Genomic DNA, 25,190 nt, shown 5'->3' with positions numbered 1-25,190 from the left:
TTCTTTGCTGTTCCACTTGTGGCAGGATTCATAGTTTTTTTAACAGGTACAGATCCCTATGCCTGATCCTGGGAGGAAATGTTATACTTGAGCTCCACTCTTATCTCTCTCAGGCATTTTTTGGTATTGTCTAAAATGTAAATACATACTGTCAACCTCCAGCATGATACCAGGCACATGATAGAAACCCAATAAATGTTTCACTGTGAGTGGAGTATAAGTTGATAGAATATTTTTGAAGGTTGATTAGGCAGATTAGACTGATTGAAAATCTTTCACTATTTTAAGTTTGCATTTCTTTCATTCCAGAAATTCTATGTCTAGAAATTAATATATAGCTATATACGTGTATAAAGATGTTCACATTGCAGCCTATCTGTAACAGAGGACAAAAACAAAAAACAAACAAAAAACCCCCAAACTGAAAACAAGTAAAAGTGCATCAATATTGGACTGGTCATGTAAATTATGTAATGTTATGCAGCTATTAAAGAGAATAGAATGGATGTATGCAAAAATTGACTGGGAAAATCACTATCCAAGACAGATTGTAGACTATGTATATGGTATGCTGCTCTTATATAAAATACAGGATATGCACTACGTACAAATACTTCCATACAAGATACAACAAGTGTGAATGTAAGCACTTGGGAAATATCTGAAAGAACCGCACAAGAAACTGGGAGAGTGGGACAACTTTCCATGTCCCGTATTATTGGAATTCTGAAGGTTACACCCACGAACTAATGGACCTCTGCTACCACCCTCCGGCTAAGGAGGGAATTGCAGCCATCAGAGTCCTCTTGACTAATCAAGCGTCTGAGTCGGCCGTCGTGATGACGTCATGTGGACGGGCGGTGGCGCATGCGCAGTAGAAGGAGGGCCGCGAGCTGCGTGGGCTTGTGTCTAGGCGCCTGTGGTTCGGGGCCTTGTGCTGGCACCGGGGGCGCCGTGTTGGCGACTTTGGCACTCTTGGCGTTGGGTGGGCGGCATCTTGGGGGTCACATGAGCCAGTGGCATCATGCCCACGGGCGCTGGGGTCAGGGTCGCGGCTTTTCTGGACGTTCGTCGGCCAAGAGGAAGGGCGGAAACCACATCCCGGAAAGGTAATAGGCCTTGGCCCCTGGGAGTTGCCGGTGGAGCTCAGAGCCCCTGGGCCTGGGCTTCGTCTCTTGTGCTGTCTCCTGTCAGTGTTCCCCCGCGCGCTGGCCCGTCCGCGCTGTGCTAGGGGGTATTGGTCGTCTCGTGGCTCAGTTCACAGTAGCTGAAAGGGACAGTGTGTGATGTTCTGATTTCTCCCCATCGTTTTAAAAGGGAGGCTCTGGCCATTGCTCCTCGGGTAAAATGCAGAGGGACTGCTTTTTAAGATGGGACTGTCAGTGTTGGGGACACTCCTTAATTACCAAAATGGAATCCCCTTCAGTTCCTCAAGCTGTGTTGTTTTGACACAGAAAATGTGAGTAATAGGAACTGGAACTAAGTTGGAGTGAAAAAACGCACCGGTCCCGCCGAATTTTGCATCGAAACAGTTGATTTTGTTGTCTCTAGGAATTCTAAAGGGCGTACTGTTGCTTCCTAACCGGTGTCTTTTGAGAGATCTATCTCTGTACGTTCAAATGATTAATTTTGAGACTTTGCTTATGTGCAGTAAACGCTTTAATTCCCTAAGACCTTCCTTTCCTCCATCTCATACCCCATTAAGGCCGCTTCAGTTTATCTCCTGAATTTCTTTGGAATCTGTCAACTCTTCCTCAACATCCTAATACTGAACTTGCCTGTCTGTTGCGATTAGGTCCTAACTAGTGTCCATATATCTTGTTTCCTTCCAATCCATTCTTCACACAAGAAACCTTCAAAGCAAGTTGGAACATTGCTCATAAACATCGCTCACAAACATTGTTTTGAGAATAGAAAACACACTGTTGGCCTTTAAGACTCTGCGTGGTCTAGAATCCTCTCTGCTTCTCTAGCCCCATCTTGTGCCACTTTTGCCCTCACTTTCTATGCTTTGGATACACTGAATTAACCTTAGTTCTCACTCATGTCACAGAAGTCAGTTCAGATATTATTTTTCACTGTGATTCCTAGCATTAAGGAATCTTATGACCAGGTTTTGTATGAGGACTAAAACTAAACTGGGAAGTGGAAGAATTGAGTTTAAACTGTTTCAGTCAATACGCGTGTATTAGTGATACCTAAGTAGTCACACCAGGCTAGGTTTCATCAGGGATACAGAAGTTCTGGCCATCTCTGGTTTTGGATGTCCCTTATTTGTTGAGACCTTTGCATTGTTTGGTTGCCTTTTATCTGTTTTCAAGATGGGAAAACAGGAACAAGGGAAGTATGGGTTATATTACTAGGTGGGGTTGAACAAGTGGAGCAGCAAACTGCAAAGCAGAAAGAAGAGGGACCTACTATAGAGGGATATGGTTTCCGTTTTCAAGGCGCCTGCATCCTGTGCAGGGAGACAGCCTAACATAAAATGTGCCTAACAAAAAATATATTAATAGGTGGAAAGACTATCTCCCAGTTGGACAGCGGATGCCTGGGACTCGTTTCATTGCTTTCAAAGTTCCTTTAAAAAAGGTAAGCAAAAGTTAATACTGTATTCTTCCAGAAATCTGAATTCACCATATAGAACCCTGGCTCTCAACCCTGTCGTACTCCATTTTCCCTTTTTATAGCAAATACTTTTTAATACCTCCTTTACTATCCAGAAATGGAATTCACAGATAAATACAACCTACTTTTGTACTTAATTTAAAAAAAAAAACAATGTAATGCTCTAACTATAAATAAAGAATAAAGTAATTTAAAAGAAAGTAATATGTGTCTCAATATGTAAATGTGTGGGGATGACTATACTAGAAATAAAGAAATAGTCAGTTACTTGTACCATGAATGCAATAAACTACGGACTTTGATTGATAAGGATGTGTCAGTGTTGGTTCATGAATTCTCACAAATGAAGCACACTGGTATGGCATGTTGATAGTGGGGAAGGCTGTGTGGGATGAAGGAGAGAGGGTATAAGTGGGAACTGTGTACTTTTTGCTCAGTTTTGCTGTAAATCTAAAACTGCTCTAAAACTAGTCTACTAATTTAAAAAAAGAGTGTGTTGCTGGCACTTGAATAACCAAACAGATCAATGGAACAGAGTACATAAATAAGCCAAATACATAAAAGAATATTTAGCAGTGAAAGCCATCCTTCATATATGTAGATATTCAAGAAGTATTTATTTATGTGTCTATTTACAGGCACTCTGCTTGGAGCTGGCAATACAGTGGTAGGCAAAATTGATGTGGTCCCTGCCTTCTGGGAGTTTACAGTCTGGTTAGGAGACCAACATGAAATAAACAAACATAGAAATAAATATATAGAAGTGAGCTTGTTTTCTTCCATCTAATCTCTCTGGAAGAAAGGATTGGAATATCGCTTGTAAATTCCAGAAGAGGAAACTTTCCTTTGACTCTCATATGTTAGCATCACAGGGTTTGAATAAATGGATAATATAAAAAAGGATTTTAAACACGTGTTCTTTCTCATTTTATTCTTTCTGACAGAGTTTTGAAAAGAATCTTGCTCCAGAAGAATGTTTTTCCCCCTTGGATCTTTTTAACAAAATCCAAGAACAGAATGAAGAACTTGGGCTGATTATTGACTTAACATATACTCGCCGCTATTATAAGCTAGAGGTAAATGGAACCCGTAATTGAAAATGCCCTTCTTTCTGCTACTGTAATAATTTATAGTAATTCAGTAGTTATCATCTTATGCTAAGGTGAATCCTGGCCTTCTTTCATGGGTTCAAAAAGGGAAGCTAGTGGTTTCCTTAAATACATATTTCTAATTGCTGTTTCAAAATGAGATTAAAGATATGAATTGAACTATAGTATTTGGCAGTAGGCTCTAGATATGCTTAAGAAATTCATTTTAAGCAGTTGCCTGAGCATGTTTAAGCATCACAGTAAAAGACAATTGTTCTCTAAGTTTTATGCTTTCTTATACCTTCTGATATGATACAGAAACCCATATCCTTCTTCTGACCTGTTCCATGGCCTTGGGAGACAGTAACACCTAATGTTTGTTAATATTTGTATAGCAGTTTGCCATTTAGAAAGTTCTTTCATATCCATTGACTTAATCTTCACAACAGTCCTTTGCTGTTGAAGTGGAAGTAGTACTGATCTCTCCTACTGAGTGTTTACTCTGCATTAAGCTCAGAGGATAGACAACTACAATTACTAATTTTACAGACGATGAAACTGACTCTCGGAAAAGGAATAATTGAAATTTCAACTCAGTTATTCCTCTTTTTTTTTTATTGTGGTAAAATATACATAAATAATATTTATTTTAACCATTTATAAATATGCAGTTCAGTGGCATTAAATACAGTCACAGTGTTGTGTAACCATCACCACTGTGTATAACCAAAACTTTTTCATCATCCTCAACAGAAACTCTGTAACCATCAAACAGTAACAACCCCATTTTCCCTCCCACCAGCCCTTAGTAACCTCTATTCTATTTTCTGTCTCTGAATTTGCCTATTCTAGGTACCTCGTGTAAGTGGAATCTATAATATTTGTCCTTCTATGTCTGGCTTATTTCACTAAACATAGTGTTTTCAAGGTTCATCCATGTTATAGCATGTAACAAAATGCCATTCCTTTTTTGGCTTAATAAATCCCACTGTGTGTATATACCATATTTTGTTATTCATTGGTTGATTGACACTTGGGTTGTTTCCACCTTGTAGCTATTGTGAATCATGCTGCTATGATCATTGGTGTACAAATATTTGTTCAAATCCCTGCTTTCAGTTCTTTTAGATGTGCAGTGTAGGTAGTAGCAGAGTTGTTGGATCATATGGTAGCTCTACGTTTAACCTTTGAGAAACTGCCAAACTGTTTTCTACAGTGTCGTCTTGTTTTTAAAGAATTATCACAAATTTTAAACATATACAAAAGTATACAAAATACTATGAGTGTTCCTTGTATACCCATGAACTCATCAAGCTTTAATATTTACCAACTGATGGCTGTCATGTTTTATCTATACCCACACCTGTTTCACCCTATTCCATATTATCTTGAAGCAGCGCCAAAACAACATGTAATTACACCTATACATTTTTGGTATGTATATTTAAAATATAGGACTTTTATTCCTTAATATCATTTTTTAATATTAAATACCCAGTGAGTGCTCAAATTTGCAGTTGTCTCCTAAATGTCATAAAAAATTGCTTTTAAGAATTTTGAATTAGACCCAAATAAGGTCCACCCTTTGCCATTGATTGTTAGGTCTCTGAAGTCTTATTATAGGTTCTCCCTCCATGTCTCTCTCGCTTTTTTTTTCCTCCTTGAAATTTATTTTTAAAGAAACCAGGTAATTTGTCCCATCTAGATTTTGATGATTACATTCCATGTGTTTTTAACATATTCTTCAATCCTTTCATTTCCTGTAAATTGGTAGTCGATCAGAATGAAGCTTGCATGTTTTGTTTTGGCAAGACAGTTTCATAGGTGATGATGTGTTCTTCCATGGAGACATATAATTGTCTCTTTCTGTGATATTAGCACTCACTGATGATTCATACCTACATCCATTAATGCAGTTGAGGCTTCAAAAAATGGTGAATTCTGTTGTTCTTTTTTCACTTATTAGCTGGGTATATTTCTATCAGGAGAAGATTCCCGTCATCAGCTATTTGGTTGCCCAGTTGTAGAGGCATGATTCTCTTCTTTTATTTAACAGTTTTCAAAATAATGAGTTGATTCACAAATATCCTCCAGTGGTGACCAATTTTTTAAAATTTATTTATTCATATCACCGTGGACTCCGTTACAGTTATTATTCTAACTGAGGCCCTATCTTTGGCCAGTTGGAGCTTCTCAGTGACTCCTGAGTCCTTTTGACATGACATCAGTTGTTTCTAGACTTTTTCAGTGGTCAGAGCTAGGAAATATGTGTGTTTGTTTTTAATATAAAATATGTCATAGGTTCATACTGCTACTTTCCATTTAAATTCAGAACTACAGAATTTTCACTTATCCTTTTCTGTCTTCTATTGATAGTCTACTTTCTCCCACCCCAAGAATACCAGTTCTCAACAATGCCTGAAATTTGCTCTGTTTCCTAATTCGAATCCAAGTTCTTCTGACTCTATTCTACTATTTTACTTAAATCACGGCTGCTTTATGGCCCTTGAAATGTCAGATAGAACATAAATGTAGGTAGAACTGTTTATATCATTTTGAGTTACATGTGCATTCATTTACATGGATTTGCTTTTCCTTTTGCATGCCTAGTAACTGTCCATTCTGCAGTTTTAATGAAAATCAAGTGATACTGGTTAAAGCAGCTTTGGAAAAAATGGCTCTTATCAGAATGACTGACATACTAAGTTTAATGTACTCTCTTGGTTTATATTCTGCCTTCTCTAATTAATTTTTTATTATTTCCCTACAAATGAAATAATACATATTTTCATGGTTTTGCCTTATAGGACTTACCAGAAACTATTCCTTATTTAAAAATTTGTACAATTGGGCATCAGGTGCCAGATGATGACACTATTTTTAAATTCCAATGTGCTGTTAATGGGTTTTTGAAAGAAAATAAAGATAATGGTGAGTTGTTTTTCTTTTTTTTTTTTCCTTTCCCTGAAGTTTGGTATGCATTTTGAGTGGGGTTGGGGATTTTTAACATTTTTAATAGTTCTGACATTAGGCCTGTTGTGTTTGATAAGATTAAGGTGGAAATGTCAGATGGTGCTAACAGAGTATGGTGTTTTTCCTGTTTATGGTCACAAACAATTTAGTTTAGTTTGGAAAGTGATTTTTGTGAGAAACATGAACTGAACTAGCTTACTTATCTCTTTTTTAAAAAGTTGAATGGAAAATATATAAAAAAATAAAAATGTTCTTTTGTCCTATTTATTGGTTGAGGGGTGGAAGAAAAGGTGAAGACTCTCAGGTTCTTAGCGTATATAAAAGAGAAAACAAAAAGCAAAGGTTCGGAGTGAGACAGATCCCTAGAAGCTAAACAAAACAGAGTAGACCAGAAGAGTGGCTTCCTCATCATATGTGTTTAAGATATTTTTGCCGCTTTTGTACTTTGGGTGCAAGTGAGGAAGAACACTACCACCTCTCTTCTTATCTTCAGACAGGAAGAACTTGAAAGGCTGGTGTTTTCTTGTTTCCACTTTCAGATCTGCTCTGTTGATAGTAGGTCTTAATAGCGTCTGAATTTTAAGGATCCACTTGCCTTTTTCTAGCATCTAACTATCAGAAGGAACATGGTATGTGCCATGTTTTAAGACTGAGGAATCTTTTGTCTTTGAAACACCACTGACCCACATGAGAAAGTGTTCGTTTTGTCCTCTTTCTAAATTTAGCCTGAGGAGTGTGCACTTTATTAAATAAATCTAACAGGCAGTAAATATTCCGTGTATCTATAAAATGATGCACATCTATACATAAAACAGGGAGTAGGGGAGAAGGAATAGAGATGGAGGTGGGAAGATAGGGGATAGGAGGTGAGAGAGAGAGGGAGAGACTGGAATTTCAAGATAAATTTTCATTCTATAACCTGGTTGCTTAATGCAGGTATTAGCTCTTATCTTAAGCCCTATTCACAGATCTTCCCTGTACTTTAGCTTTAAAACTTGAGAGGCTTGGCTTGCCTGTGATAACCAAGGTGTCTACAAAGGAGGCAAATTATCTGATTTGTGGAAACTGTAGTCACAGAAATGCTACCTCTTAAGATGTTAGGGTGCAGCTGCCGGCCTCCTCACTTCCTCCAGGCTCCTTTGTGTGTGTTCTGTCGGTTCCGCGTGGGCTAGAAGATCCTTACAAGTGCATGAGAACACGTTTGTAAACCTTGATTGTTCACATGTTATACCAAGTGTAGTCCATTGCATATGCTGACTCCTCTGTGGGTCTTCTGCATGCAGTGGGCTAACTTCACCATGCTCTCTGCCATTGCAGTCTCAGGACCTTAGTTATGATCCATTGGTGGCTTCCTCTGCTATAAGCCCCTCCCACAGATGCCAGGCTCGCTGATAATGAGGAGGAGACTATGCTATCCACTCCCTAGAATTGGTAGAGACTCAGAAAATAAATTGTTTTAGTAAACACCGAGAGGCTTATAGGTTTGTTGTTAGGGCACAGGGATACAGAGATGACTAGAAGTCTTTGTTCAGTAGCAACTTACAGTTATCTAGGAAGATAAACATGTAGTGACTATAAGTGGGTTAATTATAATAAAAGAATCAAGTGCAGCAGGAATATAGAGGAGAAATTGAGGAAGGCCTGACTGAGGAGACAGCATTTGAGCTGGGCTTGGGGGAAGAGGATTTTGCCGGAATGAGGAAAGGACAGCCCAGGTATTGGGAACAGGTACAAACGGCACAGGGCTTGAACTTGTGCTGTGGAGGGGCAGCCTCTGGTGTGACTAGAGGGTAGTGTGAAAGGGCAAAGAATTCATACATTCATTTTCAGCAAATATTTGTATAACACCTTCTAAGTTGAAGGCACTGTTCTAGGAAGTAGGAACAGAATAAAGTTCTTGCCCTTACGTACTTTACATTCTAGTGGGGGAGAGAGATAAAGAAACAAGTACATATATGGAGTGTCAAGTGGTGGTAAATGCTTTGGAGAATAACAAAACAAGATGAAGAGGTGAGGGAATGTGGTAGGTGATCAGGGAAGTCCCCTCTATTAAAATTTCGATTGAGCAGAGCCTTGGAGTGAGAAACAAGCCATTGGATATCTGGAAGAGTGGAGATGGGGAGGGAGGGTGTGTTCTGAAGCAGAAGGAATAGTAGGTGCAAAGTCCCTGAGGCACGACTGTGCTTGGCATGTTTGAGGAATAGTAAGGAGACCAGTGTGGCTGGACAGGGGAAAGTGAGTGAGGGCAGGGCAGTAGAGAATGGGATAGGGAGGCTCGCAGGGGAAAGGAGGGAGGTGGATGATGTAGGTCCTTGTAAGTCATAGTTTGAACTTCTAATTCAGTTGGAGAGACAGACTGATATTTGTTTATAAAGAGTTCTCAATGCTATGCTGAAAACTTGGGCTTTATTCTGTGCTAAGTGAAGATTTTTAAGCAACAGAGCAATCCAGCCAAGTTTATATTTTAGAGAGATAACATCTTCCATGTGGAGGATCAGTTGAAAAAGAAGAGATTGTTAGAATTGTAGGGCGGTAGTAATCCAGGTAGGAGATGACGAATGCCAGACACCACCTAGTCACAGACATACCTTTTGCAAAGATCAGCTACATGTTGTTTTTTATTTACTTTCTCATATAATTTTTTTTAAGTGCTGGACCACGAAATACTGTGGCATAGTTGGAAAACTCTGAGACTCGATTCTAGTCTTTTTTTCTGTTTGCCTGCTGTGCAGCTTGGGCTTACGTCTCAAGCCTTACTTTTTCATTGTGAAATAAGAACGGTGCTACTTAACCCGAGAACTCCACAGGCACGTAGACCCGTGGAGTGTGAGGAGCAGTGAATGAGAGAAGGAATGGAAGTGCTTTGGGACCCCAAGAGCCCTTCAGAAACCGTTTGTTCTTTTTAATATTGAGCATTAAAAGTGAAGGCATTCCATTTGTTTCACTCAAAAACAAATTCTATTCTTCTGATGGCCTGTTTTTTTTTTTTCCACTCCCTTTTTCTATAGTCAGATCAGTTCCTGATGGGCATTCTCCAGTCCACACTATTGAATCTGATTGGAGGCTATGCAAAATTTCCCAGAGACAATGAATTTTGACTTTATAGTAGTTAATTCTTTATAGTACGTTCCTGCAAAAACACTCTTTTCTTCAGAGTTTTTCCTTTTCAGGATAGTGGTAGTGTTGTGGTAACTAATAAACGCTACTCTTCAGAAAATTGTATAACTTGTTTTTAGTGTATCTACTTCACTTACTTAATTCCATATTCCCTGTTTTATAGACAGACTTATTGGTGTCCACTGTACCCATGGTTTAAACAGGACTGGCTACCTCATCTGCAGGTGAGTTGCCAACCCCAAGAGGCAGACCTTGTTTAAATTGTTCTGTTTACAATAGTAATGTAAGCTAATGTAACCTGAATGCAAAAAATGCAGTCAGAGAAATGTATGAAGTGGAAGGCAATTTTGCCCCCTACTCAGATGTTACCACCAGTAATAATTTAGCACATATTTTTTCAGACGTAAAAAATGCAGATATAAGCATATACAATGGCCCCTTGGTATCTGCAGGGGGATTGGTTTTAGGACTCCCCATGGATACCAAAATCCTCGGATGCTCAAGTCCCGTATGTAAAATGGTGTAGTATAGTCGGCCTTCCATATCTGCAGGTTATGGAACCGTTGGATATACAGAACTGACTACATGTGATTTAATGGTATAGTATTTAGACATTCTGGTTTATAATTTAATATATGGTGGACATCTTCCTCTGAAAATATTTGGAGACCTCATTCTTATTTATTTATTTATTATTCTTTTTTTCCTCCAAATTTGCTTTATGTAGTTGGATATAAATTAATGAACCAAAACTTAAGCAAGATACATGTAACAATGTAATAGGACCTGATACTCTAATTCTTTCACTTTTTCTCAAACTCATCATGGGGCTCGTAAGAAAATTAACCAACATGGTTACTACTACAGTTGAATGTCAAATCTTTAAGTGCTTGTGACATACTAAATACTTGTATAATGCACTTATGAAGAACCCTTCAAGAGACTTGTGTTTCGTATGTAGCAAAAAGTGTTAAGAGTCAAATATTCAACTCAATATAAAATAATAAGAAACACTTCTGATTTGTTAGGTTGAGATTGCTTTTCCTTATACTAATGAATGATTTTTTTAGCTGTAATATCACTGAGCTGAACACATATGTCACCTTGGAGTACATAAGGAAAAATAAACACATGCTAAATGGGTAAAACATTACAACTACATCTTTACTAGACCATCTCTACTTCTAACACTTCAGAAGCTTAGAGATTCAGAGTGTTCTTACATTAATTGCAAGAAAAATATAAAGGAGAAATTCCTTCTTTTTTGAGATCACAGCTGTGAAGTCGTGATTATACAAATTCTGCATTTGTGTGCAAAAGATGAAACACATTTCTCTTAATTCTCCCTGCTTAGAATTGTCAGTCAACTAGCAGGACTTTCCTTCCAAGAAACAGAGACTGAGATGTGTTTTATATAACTTCAATAACCTCAGCACTACAATAAGAAGACATGCAGTATCCTTTTGCTGTGGTTCAAGACAACAGGGAAGGAGGTCACAGGAAAGAATAAATCAAAATTGTTACAACTGAGAAACTTTTCTCAGTTTAACCATGGTGCCACTTTCATTTTTACATAAGCATGGTGGCATAATTCAAGCTCGATAAATCAGAATTCTTAATATTTAAAATTTACCTTGACTTTTAATTCTCACCATGTTAACAACCAAAATAATTCGATGAAACTCATAAGAAAGGGTAATGTTAAACCCCACTTTACTAGAGTTAGTTTCTGGACACATTAACTCATTTTTTTTATAGAAGAGGGACAGTGAATCTCAGTTTGCTTACAAGCTAGGAGATCACTTTGAATTCTGCATTTCTTAACTGCGAACAGATATAGCACTTGTAACAGGTTATAACTGGTTTTCAACTGGTTTTCAAGCACAGAGCCAGCCCCAACAGTAATAGTACACTATTTAAAAAGACCTAAGGCAATGAATTCCATTTCCAGTGGAAAAAAAGAATCGTATGGTCTTGGACAAACAAATCTGATGGTTTACTTAACAGTCACTTAGTAGTTCTTCCTTGCTCATAGAACTTTATGACTTTTTTGAGGAGTGAAGCATTCAGCTTGAGTGGATAAATCCTTGTTAGGCTAAGACAATCATTATCATATCCCTCTTTGCCATGAATTGACTTATGAATGGTCATATCAATCTGTTTTGGCAAATGAGTAATTAGGGGAAGGCTGTTATTGTGCTTATGAGAATGATATTTTTCTCTGAAAAAAGATAAATATGCATTAGGAAAATGACCATTTGGGCTCTTTTTCTGCTTCCTCCTTGTTTTGTGAGAATATGATACTTGGTTTTACAGCAGCCATCTTGTGACCATGAGATGATCATATGCCAATAATGACAAATGGTAGATTAGAAAGAACCAGCAAAGACAGAAAACAGCAACATCAATAGTAACAACAATCACAGCAAAAGAACAATGGGACCTTAACTTGTGGAGTTCCTATAAAGTAAAAAATAAATGCTCTATGTTTATTCTAAAAAATAAAGAACTATGCAAACCAGCTTAAAACTCCTTTTTTTGTGCCAGTGTTATAAAATGGAGCTTTTAATAAAACCTTGACCCAAATGCCAGCAACTTCAGAAAAGAATTTGGGTAGGGGGAAGAAGAAAGTTATCTCACTTAGGAAAAACAACCACTATCTTTATCCTAATCTTCGACACACAATTTAAACATATATAGCTGCTGTAACACTTTACATAATTCCTATGTAGTGGAGCAGTAATAAGATCTAAATACAATTATATTTTTAAACGTGAATTTTTAAAGTGAAGGCTTTACATAAAAATACCATCCTACTTTTCCCCCTCAATTTCTAAAATATCACGTGCTTTTCCCCAACATCTGCAGCCGTTCAGGAATCTTTAGGAAACTTTCATGCATGATCTTAATTCCTAATCCCTGGCTCTTTGGGCTCAATGACAAAAGATCAAAACCACCAAAAATGATAGTTCTCTTGAAGTCAGGTGAGAGACACTGTCTCAGTTAGTCTCGTAGGACAAAAGCAGTGCTGCATCAACTGTCTCCATGCAGGCGGGGCACGTGAAGGATCTCATCAGCCAGTCATCTGTACAGCCCAGGTGATCTGCATACACAGCAGAAATCAAATTGGGTTCTCATAAACAAAGTCCATCATACAGATCACACACTCCCGGATCTTTTTTTTTAATATTTGTTTTATTTTATTTATTCATGTATTTATTTGGTTGTGCCGGGTCTTAGTTGCAGCCGGTGGGCTCCTTCGTTGTGGCATGCAAACTCTTAGTTGTGGCATGCATGTGGGATCTAGTTCCCTGACCAGGGAACGAACCCGGGCCCCCTGCATTGGGAGTGCGGAGTCTTTAGCCACTGCACCAGCAGGGAAGTCCCCCGGATCCTTTTTTCTGATCCATTTCTTCCAGGGTCATAAACTCCTGCAGGCTGATGCTGTATGAGGCCTGTTCTTTGAGCTATCCTAATTTGCTCCTCTCAGCTGAGTTGCTAGGCGAGTCTGGCTAGGTGTTGGATGAGAGACCAAAACTGGAACTTGATCCAGATATGGCAGCAGCGGCTCCTGATCCAGCTCCGTCCCCTTGCCAAAGCTAGCCCAGTCGGACTGAGACTTGTGAGGCAGGGAGATGTCATCCGAAGTGGGGGACTTAAGGCAGTTCCCCATCTTCCGGGGCTTGAGTGTGTGATCTGTGTGCTGTTTTGACAGTCTCCCAACTTCATTCTTTTTTTTTTTTTAATTAATTAGTTTATTTATTTATTTATTTTTGAATTTTTAAAATTTATTTATTTTTTATACAGCAGGTTCTTATTAGTTATCTATTTTATACATATTAGTGTATATATGTCAATCCCAATCTCCCAATTCATCTCACCACCACTGACCCCTGCCCTGCCCTGCTTTCCCCCCTTGGTGTCCATACGTTTGTTCTCTACATCTGTGTCTCTATTTCTGCCTTGCAAACCGGTTCTTCTGTACCATATTTCTAGGCTCCACATATATGCATTAATATACAATATTTGTTTTTCTTTCTGACTTACTTCACTCTGTATGACAGTCTCTAGGTCCATCCACATCTGTACAAATGACCCAATTTCGTTCTTTTTTATCGCTGAGTAATATTCCATTGTATATCCGTACCACATCTTCTTTGTCCGTTCATCTGTCGATGGGCATTTAGGTTGCTTCCATGACCTAGCTATTGTGAATAGTGCTGCAATGAACATTGGGGTGCATATGTCTTTTTGAATTATGGTTTTCTCTGAGTATATGGCCAGTAGTGGGATTGCTGGGTCATATGGTAATTCTAGTTTTAGTTTTTAAGGAACCTCCATATTGTTCTCCATAGTGGCTGTATCAGTTTACATTCCCACCAGCAGTGCAAGAGGGTTCCCTTTCCTCACACCCTCTCCAGCATTTGTTGTTTGTAAATTTTCTGATGATGCCCATTCTAACCGGTGTGAGGTGATACCTCATTGTAGTTTTGATTTGCATTTCTTTAATAATTAGTGATGTTGAGTAGCTTTTCATGTACTTCTTGGCCATCTGTATGTCTCCTTTGGAGAAATGTCTATATAGGTCTTCTGCCCATTTTTTTTTTTTAAATTTACCATTTAAAAAAAAATTATTAGCGCCTTTAATTATAATTTATTTATTTATTTATTTATTTATTTTTTGGGCTGTGTTGGGTCTTCGTTTCTGTGCGAGGGCTTCCTCTAGCTGCGGCAAGCGGGGCCATTCCTCATCGCGGTGCGCGGGCCTCTCACTATCGTGGCCTCTCTTGTTGCGGAGCACAGGCTCCAGACGTGCAGGCTCAGTAGTTGTGGCTTACAGGCCTAGTCGCTCCGCGGCATGTGGGATCTTCCCAGACCAGGGCTCGAACCCGTGTCCCCTGCATTAGCAGGCAGACTCTCAAACCACTGCGCCACCAGGGAAGCCCTTCTGCCCATTTTTTGATTGGGTTGTTTGTTTTTTTTAATAGTGAGCTGCATGACCTATTTATATATTTTGGAGATTAATCCTTTGTCTGTTGATTCGTTTGCAAATATTTTCTCCCATTCTGAGGGTTGTCTTTTCGTCTTGCTTATAGTTTCCTTTGCTGTGCAAAAGCATTTAAGTTTCATTAGGTCCCATTTGTTTTTTTTGTTTTTTTTAAGGCTGCATTGTTCCTTTGCTTACTGATGAACATATAAAAGTCAGAAGTTTTTGATATTATAAAACGTCAAAGTAATGAACATTCCTGTGTGAACATCTTTGAATATATATGCTTTGTCTCAGTTAACTTCACTCAGAATGGGACTTCTGCATCAAGGAGTTTATGCCCTTATGCTTTTTGTGGGTGTTGCTACACTGTACCAATGTATGGTTGTTCATGCAGGAAATACTTATTGAGCATCTGTTATGTTTAAGCAGTGTGCTGGGTGCTAGCAAAAAGACTTGTGAAATTTTGTGAGTGAAGAGACTTGACCTGCCCTTTGTGAATTCTAGCAGTCCAGAGAGGGAATAGATAATCAAGAATCATACTCTGCATGTAGAATTACAACTCTGACAAGTGCCAAGGAGAGGGACATGGTACCATGAGAGCATATTTTAGGGAGGATTTGATCTCATCATGGAGATTAGAGAAGGTTTCTTTAGGGATGTTTCAGCTGATATCTGAAGGATGAGTAGATATTAACCAGATAGGGACGTTGGGGAGAGATTTCTGAGCATAAGGAATAGCAAAAGACCCTATAAGAGGAAAGCATGTGCTGTGTTGGAGGAACTGGCCAGGAAGGTGGGGCTGTTGGGGGAGCACGTCATTATAATGGAGCTGCAAGTGTGGGTAGGAGCTCGATCGTGCAGGCTTATGTTTAAGGTTTCAGACTTGAAGAGTAATAGAAAACCATTGAACTTTTTTTGTTGAAGGTGAGTGTGTGGAACATACCCAATTGCATTTTCAACCTATCGTTTTGCTACCGAGTGGAGAATACACTGCAGGGAGAAAGAGTGGAAGCGAGGAAACAAGTTAGGAGACTTGTGTAGAAATTGGGCATAATGGTGGCTTGGACCAGGGTATGGTGGTCATTTTGGTGGAAAGATGTGGACAGATACTAGAGGTATGTAGGCAGTATCATTGTTAGCACTGGTGGTGGGTTGAGGATGAGGGTGAGGGAGAAATAGCTGTCAGTGATGGTGATTCCTAAGTTTCTGGCTCCTATGGTTGGTTAGATAGGGTTTTTTAGATATGATGTTAATATTTGTCCTAATTTGTCTTTTGTTATTGGTTGGTTCTTGATGAATACTCTGTCATATTAGTGTACAAAGTACTCTGTTTTTAGTGTACAAAGCATTTTGACCGAAACTGACCGTTGTATGTTATCAGATAACTTTTTAACATCTGCCAGTTTGGTCCTGTATTTTATTCTCTTTCATTTATTAATTAAATTGTTGTATTAATGTAAATAATTATATTAATAGATTTTCTAAAGTTGTGTTATCCTTGCATCATTGGAATAAAGCCTTTTTGTAGTCATGGTATATATCATTCTTTAATAATTATTGATTAGATGTGCTGATATTTTCTTAGGATTTTTATATCTATATTTGTAAAGCGAAATTGGACCTTTTTTGCAAAAACTTGATTTTCTTTTCTTTTTATTTACAAATGACTCAAATTTTGTTGTTTTGTAGATATTTGATTGATGTAGAAGGCATGTGGCCAGATGATGCAATTGAATGTAAGTATAAGGGTTGTCACTACTTTTCCCTTTTTATAATTTGAAGGTAGAAGTGTAGGGGAATTTCTCAAATTTTGGAAAAAGAGAAAAGTTTGTAATTCATTTGTTCTGACATAAGATAACCTTTTACCAAAAGTTTATAAAGGTATGTATCTGGAAATAGTGAGATATAACAGCCTGAATAATTAGTCAGTGGATTTCAGCATTTTTTTTTCTTTTTTAAATTTATTTAATTAATTAAGTTATTTTTGGCTGCGTTGGGTCTTCGTTGCTGTGCGGGCTTTCTCTAGTTGCGGCGAGTGGGGGCTACTCTTTGTTGCGGTATGCGGGCCTCTCATTGCGGTGGCTTCTCGTTGGGGAGCACGGGCTCTAGGCATGCAGGCTTCAGTAGTTGTGGCACGTGGGCTTCAGTGGTTGTGGCGCATGGGCTTAGTTGCTCTGCGGCATGTGGGATCTTCCCGGACCAGGGCTCGAACCCCTGTCCCCTGCATTGGCAGGCGGCTTGTTAACCACTGCGCCACCAGGGAAGTCCCTGGATTTCAGCTTTGATCTGCTTTCTCTGGGAAAGATTTGCTTTCTGTACAGTTATTTCTAACAGTTCATCCGCTCCTCAGTATTCAATAGGAGCCGTGGACATTGCTTAGAAAGACAAAACTACATTGAAGACCTTCGGAATGGTCCCATCAGAAAGTAAGTTGCATTTTATATGTGATATTTGTGGTTAGGAAGATCTATTTTTATATCATTTAAGTTGCACATATCCCTTCTTCATGTAGCTTGTTTACTTGCTTGAGGAAACCTAAACAGATAGGAATGGGGGGAGGATGGAATTGTTATTTTCACGGGCCAAAATATAGTCACTAAATTGGCTACTGAATTTGCAGACCAGTAATATTTTGTGGAAACATTCTGTTTGAGGAATCGGGATTCCAGTGTATCCAGAACAAGTGGTTTTGAAGACTCAGTGCATATGATGGAAACAGTTCACACAGCTAATAAGTCTGTTAACCAAGGACCTAAGTATAACCTACATCCAACCCCAGGTTACCCAACATCTCGGCGTTTCCGTACCCAGACCCAAGATTTTCAGCAATCAGAAAGGTATCTCTGCTTTCCCTTTTTCTAGAATTGAAATAGAAATTAATATTATATATTAGTGCAAACACATTATAATGTGAAGAATTGGTGTTTTCTTGCTGATCAGTGTCAACCAGGAGGTATTGTTTGTTCCATATTTTGCATTTAGGGCTGGAAAATCAAGTATAGGAGGGGGAATAGGTGATTTTTCAGAGGCAGTTGGGAAGAGGACTTAGGAATTTTCATTGATTCTTAAACTTAGTTTAAGCCAATAATTTGACGTGAGTGTCAGAAAGAATCTTACATTCTTAGGCTGCATTAATAGTGGTATAGTTTTCAGAATAAAGAAGGTTGCTTTATTTAAAGAGTAAATACAAATTATAGGGAAAATGATAAAATTCCAGTAGAGAAACTTGCAAAGGGGTTGAACACATAAATCACAAACATACTTTTACTCGGGAAACAGGAAAAACCTCAGTACAATTCAAAGAACAACAGTTTTTGCTATTTTGCTATTAATTTAGCAAGTTGTTGACAAGGTAGTCCAGTGTATTGATTGTCAGGCTGGACCTGGGTTTGCATCCTGGCTCTGCTGTTCACCCTGTATGTGATGTTGAGTAAGATCTCTAAATTCCTATTTTCTTATCAGTTAGATGGAAATTTTAACAATATTATAAATAAAATTTTAATAACATATACCTTGGGATTGTTGTTGATTATTACATGAGTTAATAAAGTACTTTAGCACATTGTAAACTTTCAGTTTTCAAAAAGATGTTTTGGCATTTTTAGCAGATGTAAACATTTCAAAAAGGTGTTGCTTGTGTTGCCAGGGGCACTGAAAAATGGTATAGCCCTTTTGAAACATAACTGTAATAGCCATAAAAATGTTCATACCTGGTAATTCCACCATGAGGTTACAGAAATACTTAAAAATATGGAAAAATGTACATGCATTTAATCATTCAGCACATTTCTCCAACTCCCTACTATGTATCAGACTCTGGACTCGGTGCTTAGGATACAGTTGTATATGTTTTGGGATGTTAATCCCAGCATTATTTACAGTAGTGGAAAAATTGGTAGCAGCTTGCATTTCTAACGATGAAGAATAGCTAAGTAAATTATTATATCCATACTATGATATTTTATAAAGCCATTGAAAGTGATAGCTTATGATAAGTGAAAATAATAGGTTATGATTCAGCAGTCAAAAAAAGATGCTAGGGGGAAAAAGACCAAAAGTAAATATTAACCAGTTTACTTAGATTAAGTGGGATTGAGGGGGTTTTGGGGGTGTTTACTTTTCTCAGATTTCCAAATTTTCTTTTGTATGATTATATTAGATTTACTGATGTTGCTTTTGAAACAATTTAATTTTCCAAATTTGCTGCATGTGCCATGGTTAGAATTTCTACATTTTATAATTAATTCATGTATGTATTTACTTATAAAGTGAAAGTAGGTTCCTGGTTTTCAAAAATAAATCGCTTATTCTGTTTCATGTCAACCCTGCCACACTTGGAGAGAACGTATCTGATTAGAATAGTATGGGCATTTATCTCTATAGGGAAAGGTGGAAAGGCTTCTGGGAACCTACAGTGTGCCAAGGCATTGTGGTGGGTAATTGAAGTATATCATCTTAATTTACCTTCAAAACAATCCATGAAGATGGACGGTATTATTAGCTCTATTTTATAAAGAACTATGAAATCCAAAGATTAAGCAATTTTATCTGCTAAAATCACACAGGTAGAAAACAGTAGAACCAGAGTATCTATGTATAATTTTATAAAGCTTATTATATATATTTATTAAAACTAATAATGGTGTATTACTTTTGTTTTGTTTAAGAAAATTTTCACAGAATCAGAACATTTACCAGAGAGGCCATATTCCTCCTCCTGGTCCCCACGGAGAGGACTGTTTACAAAGGAGGTACTCTTGGAATGTAAAGCCAAATGCCAGTCAAGCAGCGCAGAACAGAAGGTGGTATCCTGGCAGTTACTACAGACTACCCTATCCGACCTACTATAGATGGACCAAGTGACACAAGCCTACCCTGGAAATCTATCTGGAGACGGAACAGGACTGAAGACAGCCAGAGTGACTTTTTATAACATCAGGTCAAATGAGGTTTATAATCTATTTTAGTGCTCTCTTATGTGTTCGAGCTTAAGGAAAAATTATATTGATATTTAGCTCCGCTGATAAATTTGCAGTATTTACAACAGTGAAGGAAATAATCTGTCATTCCAGTCTTAAATTTTTTTAAAGGAGGATGATATTTTAGAACTGATAAAAAGTAATAAAGAACATCCCTTGTAAATTATTTTTAAAAATTCTATCTTCCTTTTCTGGTGTATTTCCTTCTGACTAGACTTGTAATGTTTGTGTGTGTGTGCAGAAAATTTTTAGTGTTTTTGTCATGTTCTGTTATTACCCAATCATCAGGGTATCTTCCCCCCCCCCCCCCCACCAAACTGTTCAAGATTTCTATTAAAATCTACCTAGGAGATAATCTCTTTAGAACCTAATCACTATTTGTAATTAGTTGTAGTATTTTTGTGATTAGACATTTCTTTCTTTTGGCAGTCTATTGTTGGATTTGACCAATTTCCTTTCACTGAATTGTCAGATACGCCATCTAACACTAGATAAACTTTTAGGGATTGATTGTCAATTGAGCAGGAGAGACCAATTGATAAACGTAAATGCTAAATGCTGGGTAATTTACCTGACAGGGTAATTGTTATCAACTGGGTGGAGCTACTCAGAAAACTTGAAAGCTCTTATAGACTATAAATGTTGCTTGATGAACAGAATAGGGTGCGACATTTAAAGCCTGGAATATCTGGGGAGACTTGCGTGGCTCCTTGTGTTGTTGCTTCCTTGTTGAACGTAACCTGCTGCAGTCTTTCTCCACTTGCCTCTCACAGTGGAATGGTGCCTTGACCTTGACTTTTTCTAAGTTGCCCCTTCTGCTAGTTTACCTCTGGAACACACAGCTGGATCATGTGGGAGGTGTTAATTATTTTTAGTTGCAGAGGAAGCCAGAAACCTTTGTTTGCTCAAGAAAGGGTCTAACTGTCATGACATCATAAGCCTTGGTAAATATTTGATGAATACTTGGGCAAATTGGCTTCATTTTTTAAGTCTCTGATTTTGAAGTGTTGTATCATGGAAAGTCTGATACTGCATATGATAGTTGTTTTCTCTGTTCTGTGTTATAAATGAACATCATGTGGAACCTGACCCTAAGGAAGTGCTGTAACTCAGCTACTCCCTGGTCTGTGTCTGATGAGCTCAGTCAGGTTGCTACCTTTCATCTAGGTGGTGGCTCAGAAAGTTTTTTTCTGCCCGCCACATTTAACAGAGATACAAGAGTTCTTCTTGCCAGAAGGCTGCACTGTGGAATTGTTCCTTCGCATACATCGTGAACTCTCCCTTGGAAAGATACTGGAGCAGCAAGACAACTGGTGAGGCAAAAAAAGAACCACCCAGGGACAGTCATGGGAGTCCAGCTAATCTAATAGTTTTAAGGAGTTCCTTGGCAAGCAGTTTCTGAGGAGGACATTGCCAGCAGAAGTGTCATCTTAAGCACTGCCACCTTTGAAAACCTTCTTTGATCGTGTTGTCCTCTCTGTCCCCATCCCATTTCATTTATCAACAGCTTATTGAAAACCAGTCTCCTTTTGCTATCTCGTGTCTCATTTATTCTTCAACACACTGTGTTTCCGGCTTCTGCTCACATCACACCACTGAAAGCCCTCTGGCTAAAGGGACGAGCAACCTTTTATAAAGGTCTTTAGTGGTCTGTTTAAGCTTTTAAATTTTTTATTTTTATTAAAAAAACACAGGTAAGTATTGGGTTGGCCAAAAAGTTCATTTGGGTTTTTCTGCAGGATGTTACGGAAAACCCAAATGAACTTTTTGGCCAACCCAATAGTTTAAAATTCAAATAGTTCTACTGAGATTTCCATGAAAAAGAGTAGTCTTCCCATCAGCACCCCTGCCCTATCCCCTGACTGTCACTCCCCAAGGGTAATCACTTTAAGTATTTTTGCATTATTTTCTACCCAAAGGCAACCACTTTAAGTACTTTAGCATTATTTTCTAATATTTGCCTCCATATTTAAATACTAGGCTTATATTACCACATCTTGATTTTTCAGTTTCTGATACTATCTATTGACTTCCTACTGTGGAAGATGAGAATTTAGCTCTTTCACATCATCTGTCCACATACACACTTCTGTTGCCCTCATCTTTTCAGGATAGTTATTTCCCAACTTTTGGTTAAATCAATATTCTAAGTTTATGTTATTTGCTAGGTAAGTATCATTCACCTCTGAACTATCGTGTACGAGTATGTCTCCATTCTTACACCATTTTGTCCCCTTCATTTTTGTTTGTGTCTTTTCCTATGAACCTATCACTAATTCATCCTCCAAATCTCTAACACCACTGTAACATTTCTCAGTGTGGATAGGGTAAACACATCAGATTCTTTTTTGTTTGAAATCTTTCCTGGATTGATTGGACTTGTTCTTGACCTGTTCTAGGTTGGGCACTGTTTTTAGTTTGCCAGGGCTGCCATTAAAAAGTACCACAGCCTGGGTGGCTTAAACAACAGATGTTTATTTTCTCACAGTACTGGAGGCCAGAAGTCCAAGATCAAGGTGTTGGCAGGGCTGGTTTCTTCTGAGGCCTCTCTCCTTGACTTGTAAATGGCCATCTTCTCCCTTGGTCTTCACATGGTCTTCCCTCTGTGTCTACGTCCAGATTTCCTTTTCTTATAAGGATACCAGTCATATTGGATTAGTGCCCACCCTAATGACCTCATTTAAACTTACCTCTTTAAAGATGCCATCTCCAAGTACAGTCACGTTCTGAAGTCCAGGTGGTTAGGACAACTTCAACATACGACTTTTGCGGGAGCACAGCTCAACACATGACAGGCACGTTGGTTGTTCTCTACACCTGGGGCATAGCTCTTGCCCTGAGATTTCTCTTTGCCTTCACCCTGGTCCTTTCTTATGCCCCTCTTCTGTTTCCTGGATCCACAGCTGCTGCGTTCATGGTTTACTTCCCTGTTTGGTGGAGCATATCCTTCCATGGTTTCCCAAGGATTAATGGGATGTAAATTTTTTGAGGCTTTTGCATGTCTGAAATGGGTTTATTTTATTCTTCCACTGCATTGATAGTTTGGTAGACTGTACAATTGTAGGTAAGCACTTTAAAATGCATTTATTCATTGTTTTCCATAGTTCATTGTTGCTGTTTGAAGCCTTGTGCTATTCTGATTCCAGAACTTTTATTTGTGACCTGTAATTTTTCTTTCTGCAAGCTTTAGGATCTTTGTTTCAGGTGTCCTGAAAGTTCATGATATGACTTAGTGTGGGTATTTTTAAAATTCATAATGCTAGATACTAAGTGAGGTCTTCCAGTCTGGCAGGCTATATGCATCAGTTCTGGGAAATTTTCTTTTCACTTTATCTTCTCTATTTTCTTTTTGGGGAACTTGTATTAGTTGACGATTGGATTTTCTGAAATGTACCTCTAAGTTAATTATATTTTTTCTTTTATTTTCCATTTTTAATCTTTCCTTTCTTCTTTTTTTTAAATCACAAGAATTTTCTCAGCTTTATTTCCACCCTTCTGTTGATTGTTTAGGTTTTCTGCTACATATTATATACATATTTTTTCTGCTATATGTTTTTTTAAAAAATTATTTATTTATTTTTGGCTGCACTGGGTCTTTGTTGCTGCACGCGGGCTTTCTCTAGTTGCGGGGAGCGGGGGCTCCTCTTCGTTGCGGTGCACGGGCTTCTCATTGTGGTGGCTTCTTTTGTTGCCGAGCACGGGCTCTAGGGCGCGTGGGCTTCAGTAATTGCGGCGCGTGGGCTCAGTAGTTGTGGTGCACGGGCTTAGTTGCTCCGCGGCATGTGGGATCTTCCCGGACCAGAGCTCGAACCCGTGTCTCCTGCATTGGCAGGCGGATTCTTAACCACAGCGCCACCAGGGAAGCCCCCTGCTATATGTTTTTAATCTCCAAGAGCTAGCTCTTCTTTTCTGAATGGTTTTTTTCCCAGGCACTTCATTCTTTTATTTTTTTAAATGAATGCATTATCTTTTCTCTCTCTAAAGTTATCAATTTTTAAGTTTCTTCTGTTCCCTGTGTCAGCTGTTTTTGTTTTTTGTTTTTTCCTGTTTGTTGATGCCTTTCTCTCCTGTTAGATGTGATCTTGAAATATCTGGTGATCTTTGCCTGTCATTTAGTACTTAAGATTGAGGCACTCAGAGCTGATGGAAGTGTATGGTAGACTTGTAATAAGGTGGTCAGTCACCTTGACTTTTTTGTTTAGCTTCCCCTTGCTGCACACGATTAGGTTTTATTTTTCTCCATTCTGAGAGTTAATATCTTTGAAATTTTTATTGCGCTCTCTCTCTCTCTCTCTCTCTCTCTCTGTCTACCATTCATCATCCCTCCCATTCTCTTGTGAGTTCTTAATCTTTAGGAGTCTTATCTTCTTGGTAGGGTTTGAGTAAAGAGTAGAGATATAGGCATGAGTTCAATCTAGCCAGTGTAATGAGACTTTGCCAATTAAATTGGTTTTGGGTTTAACCTCAGTCTGGTAAGCTTGATTTTTATGCATCATGTCCCAAGAGTGTAGGCCATTCAGTGCCCTAAGTCATGATTTGGACCCACAAAATCAACTACAAACACTCCTGCTACTGAGGTAGGCCCTATCTAGATCCTGTCTGAACCACCTTTCTAATGTAATTCTAACAACTGCCCCAGAATTATGTCCTAAAACAAGCTCATTAATGTTATTCCCCTCTTGGAAATCTTTAATGGCTTACCGCCTTCAGAATCCATTTCCAACTCCTTGTCAGAACCCTGTGTGATCTGACTCCCAGCTGACTTTTCAAAGCCTCTGCTGTGTTCCACTCCATTCTTCAGTGTGCCAGCCGTTTCTTGACCACAATATTATACATGTTTATGCCATGGTATCTTTGTCTTTCAGGTTGTTCCCTTGGCTATAATGGCTCTCCTATAGCCTCTGTGAACAAATCATTCTTGAAGCCCCCTCTCCTCAGTAAAGCCTTCTCTCCCAACCCTACCCCCCTACTGAATTACTCCTTTTTCTACAAGGTACCTTGTATCACTATTTAGCATTTATTTCATTTATATCTCCTGTTTTGTGAAACATAGGTTCTAAGAATGGTCTCAGATTCCCTCAACCTCCTCCTCCTCCCTGAAGGTGCCATCTGCCACCTGGACCACACTCCCCTGTTTTGCCTTTGCCAGCAAACCTAATTAGCGCTCTCTAAGCTTACTAGAGCCCAAGTTAAACTCTGGGCCTCCATACCAAGCCCTCTCCATTCTCAGCCATCCCTCCATGTTAGAGTTGGAGGAAATGCTACATATCAGGCCACAACTCGCAATGAGAAGCACACACACTGCAACAAAAAGTAGCACCTGCTCGCCACAACTAGAGAAAGCCTGTGTGCAGCAATGAAGACCCAATGCATCTAAAAATAAATAAATAAATAAAATTTAAAAATAATAAAATTCAT

At 38.6% G+C, this 25,190-nt stretch overlaps 1 protein-coding gene and 1 pseudogene across 1 annotated transcript; one reads left to right on the top strand and one right to left on the bottom strand.

The window, feature by feature from the left end:
• The first annotated feature begins 884 nt into the window (after positions 1–884).
• DUSP11 (dual specificity phosphatase 11) lies at positions 885–20,127 on the top strand. Its single transcript, XM_061210995.1, has 9 exons — positions 885–1,109; positions 2,514–2,589; positions 3,570–3,701; positions 6,521–6,644; positions 9,967–10,027; positions 16,483–16,529; positions 17,144–17,219; positions 17,448–17,630; positions 19,461–20,127. Exons 1-9 carry the CDS (start codon positions 1,009–1,011, stop codon positions 19,654–19,656), a joined length of 996 nt encoding a protein of 331 aa, XP_061066978.1. The 5' UTR covers positions 885–1,008; the 3' UTR covers positions 19,657–20,127.
• On the bottom strand, positions 12,803–13,515 carry LOC133105404 (RING finger protein 11-like; annotated as a pseudogene).
• Positions 20,128–25,190: the final 5,063 nt, after the last annotated feature.

This window comes from Eubalaena glacialis, chromosome 14 (genome assembly GCF_028564815.1).
Source record: "Eubalaena glacialis isolate mEubGla1 chromosome 14, mEubGla1.1.hap2.+ XY, whole genome shotgun sequence".
Taxonomy (NCBI): Eukaryota; Metazoa; Chordata; class Mammalia; order Artiodactyla; family Balaenidae; genus Eubalaena; species Eubalaena glacialis.
This window is presented reverse-complemented; position numbering and strand designations above follow the sequence as displayed.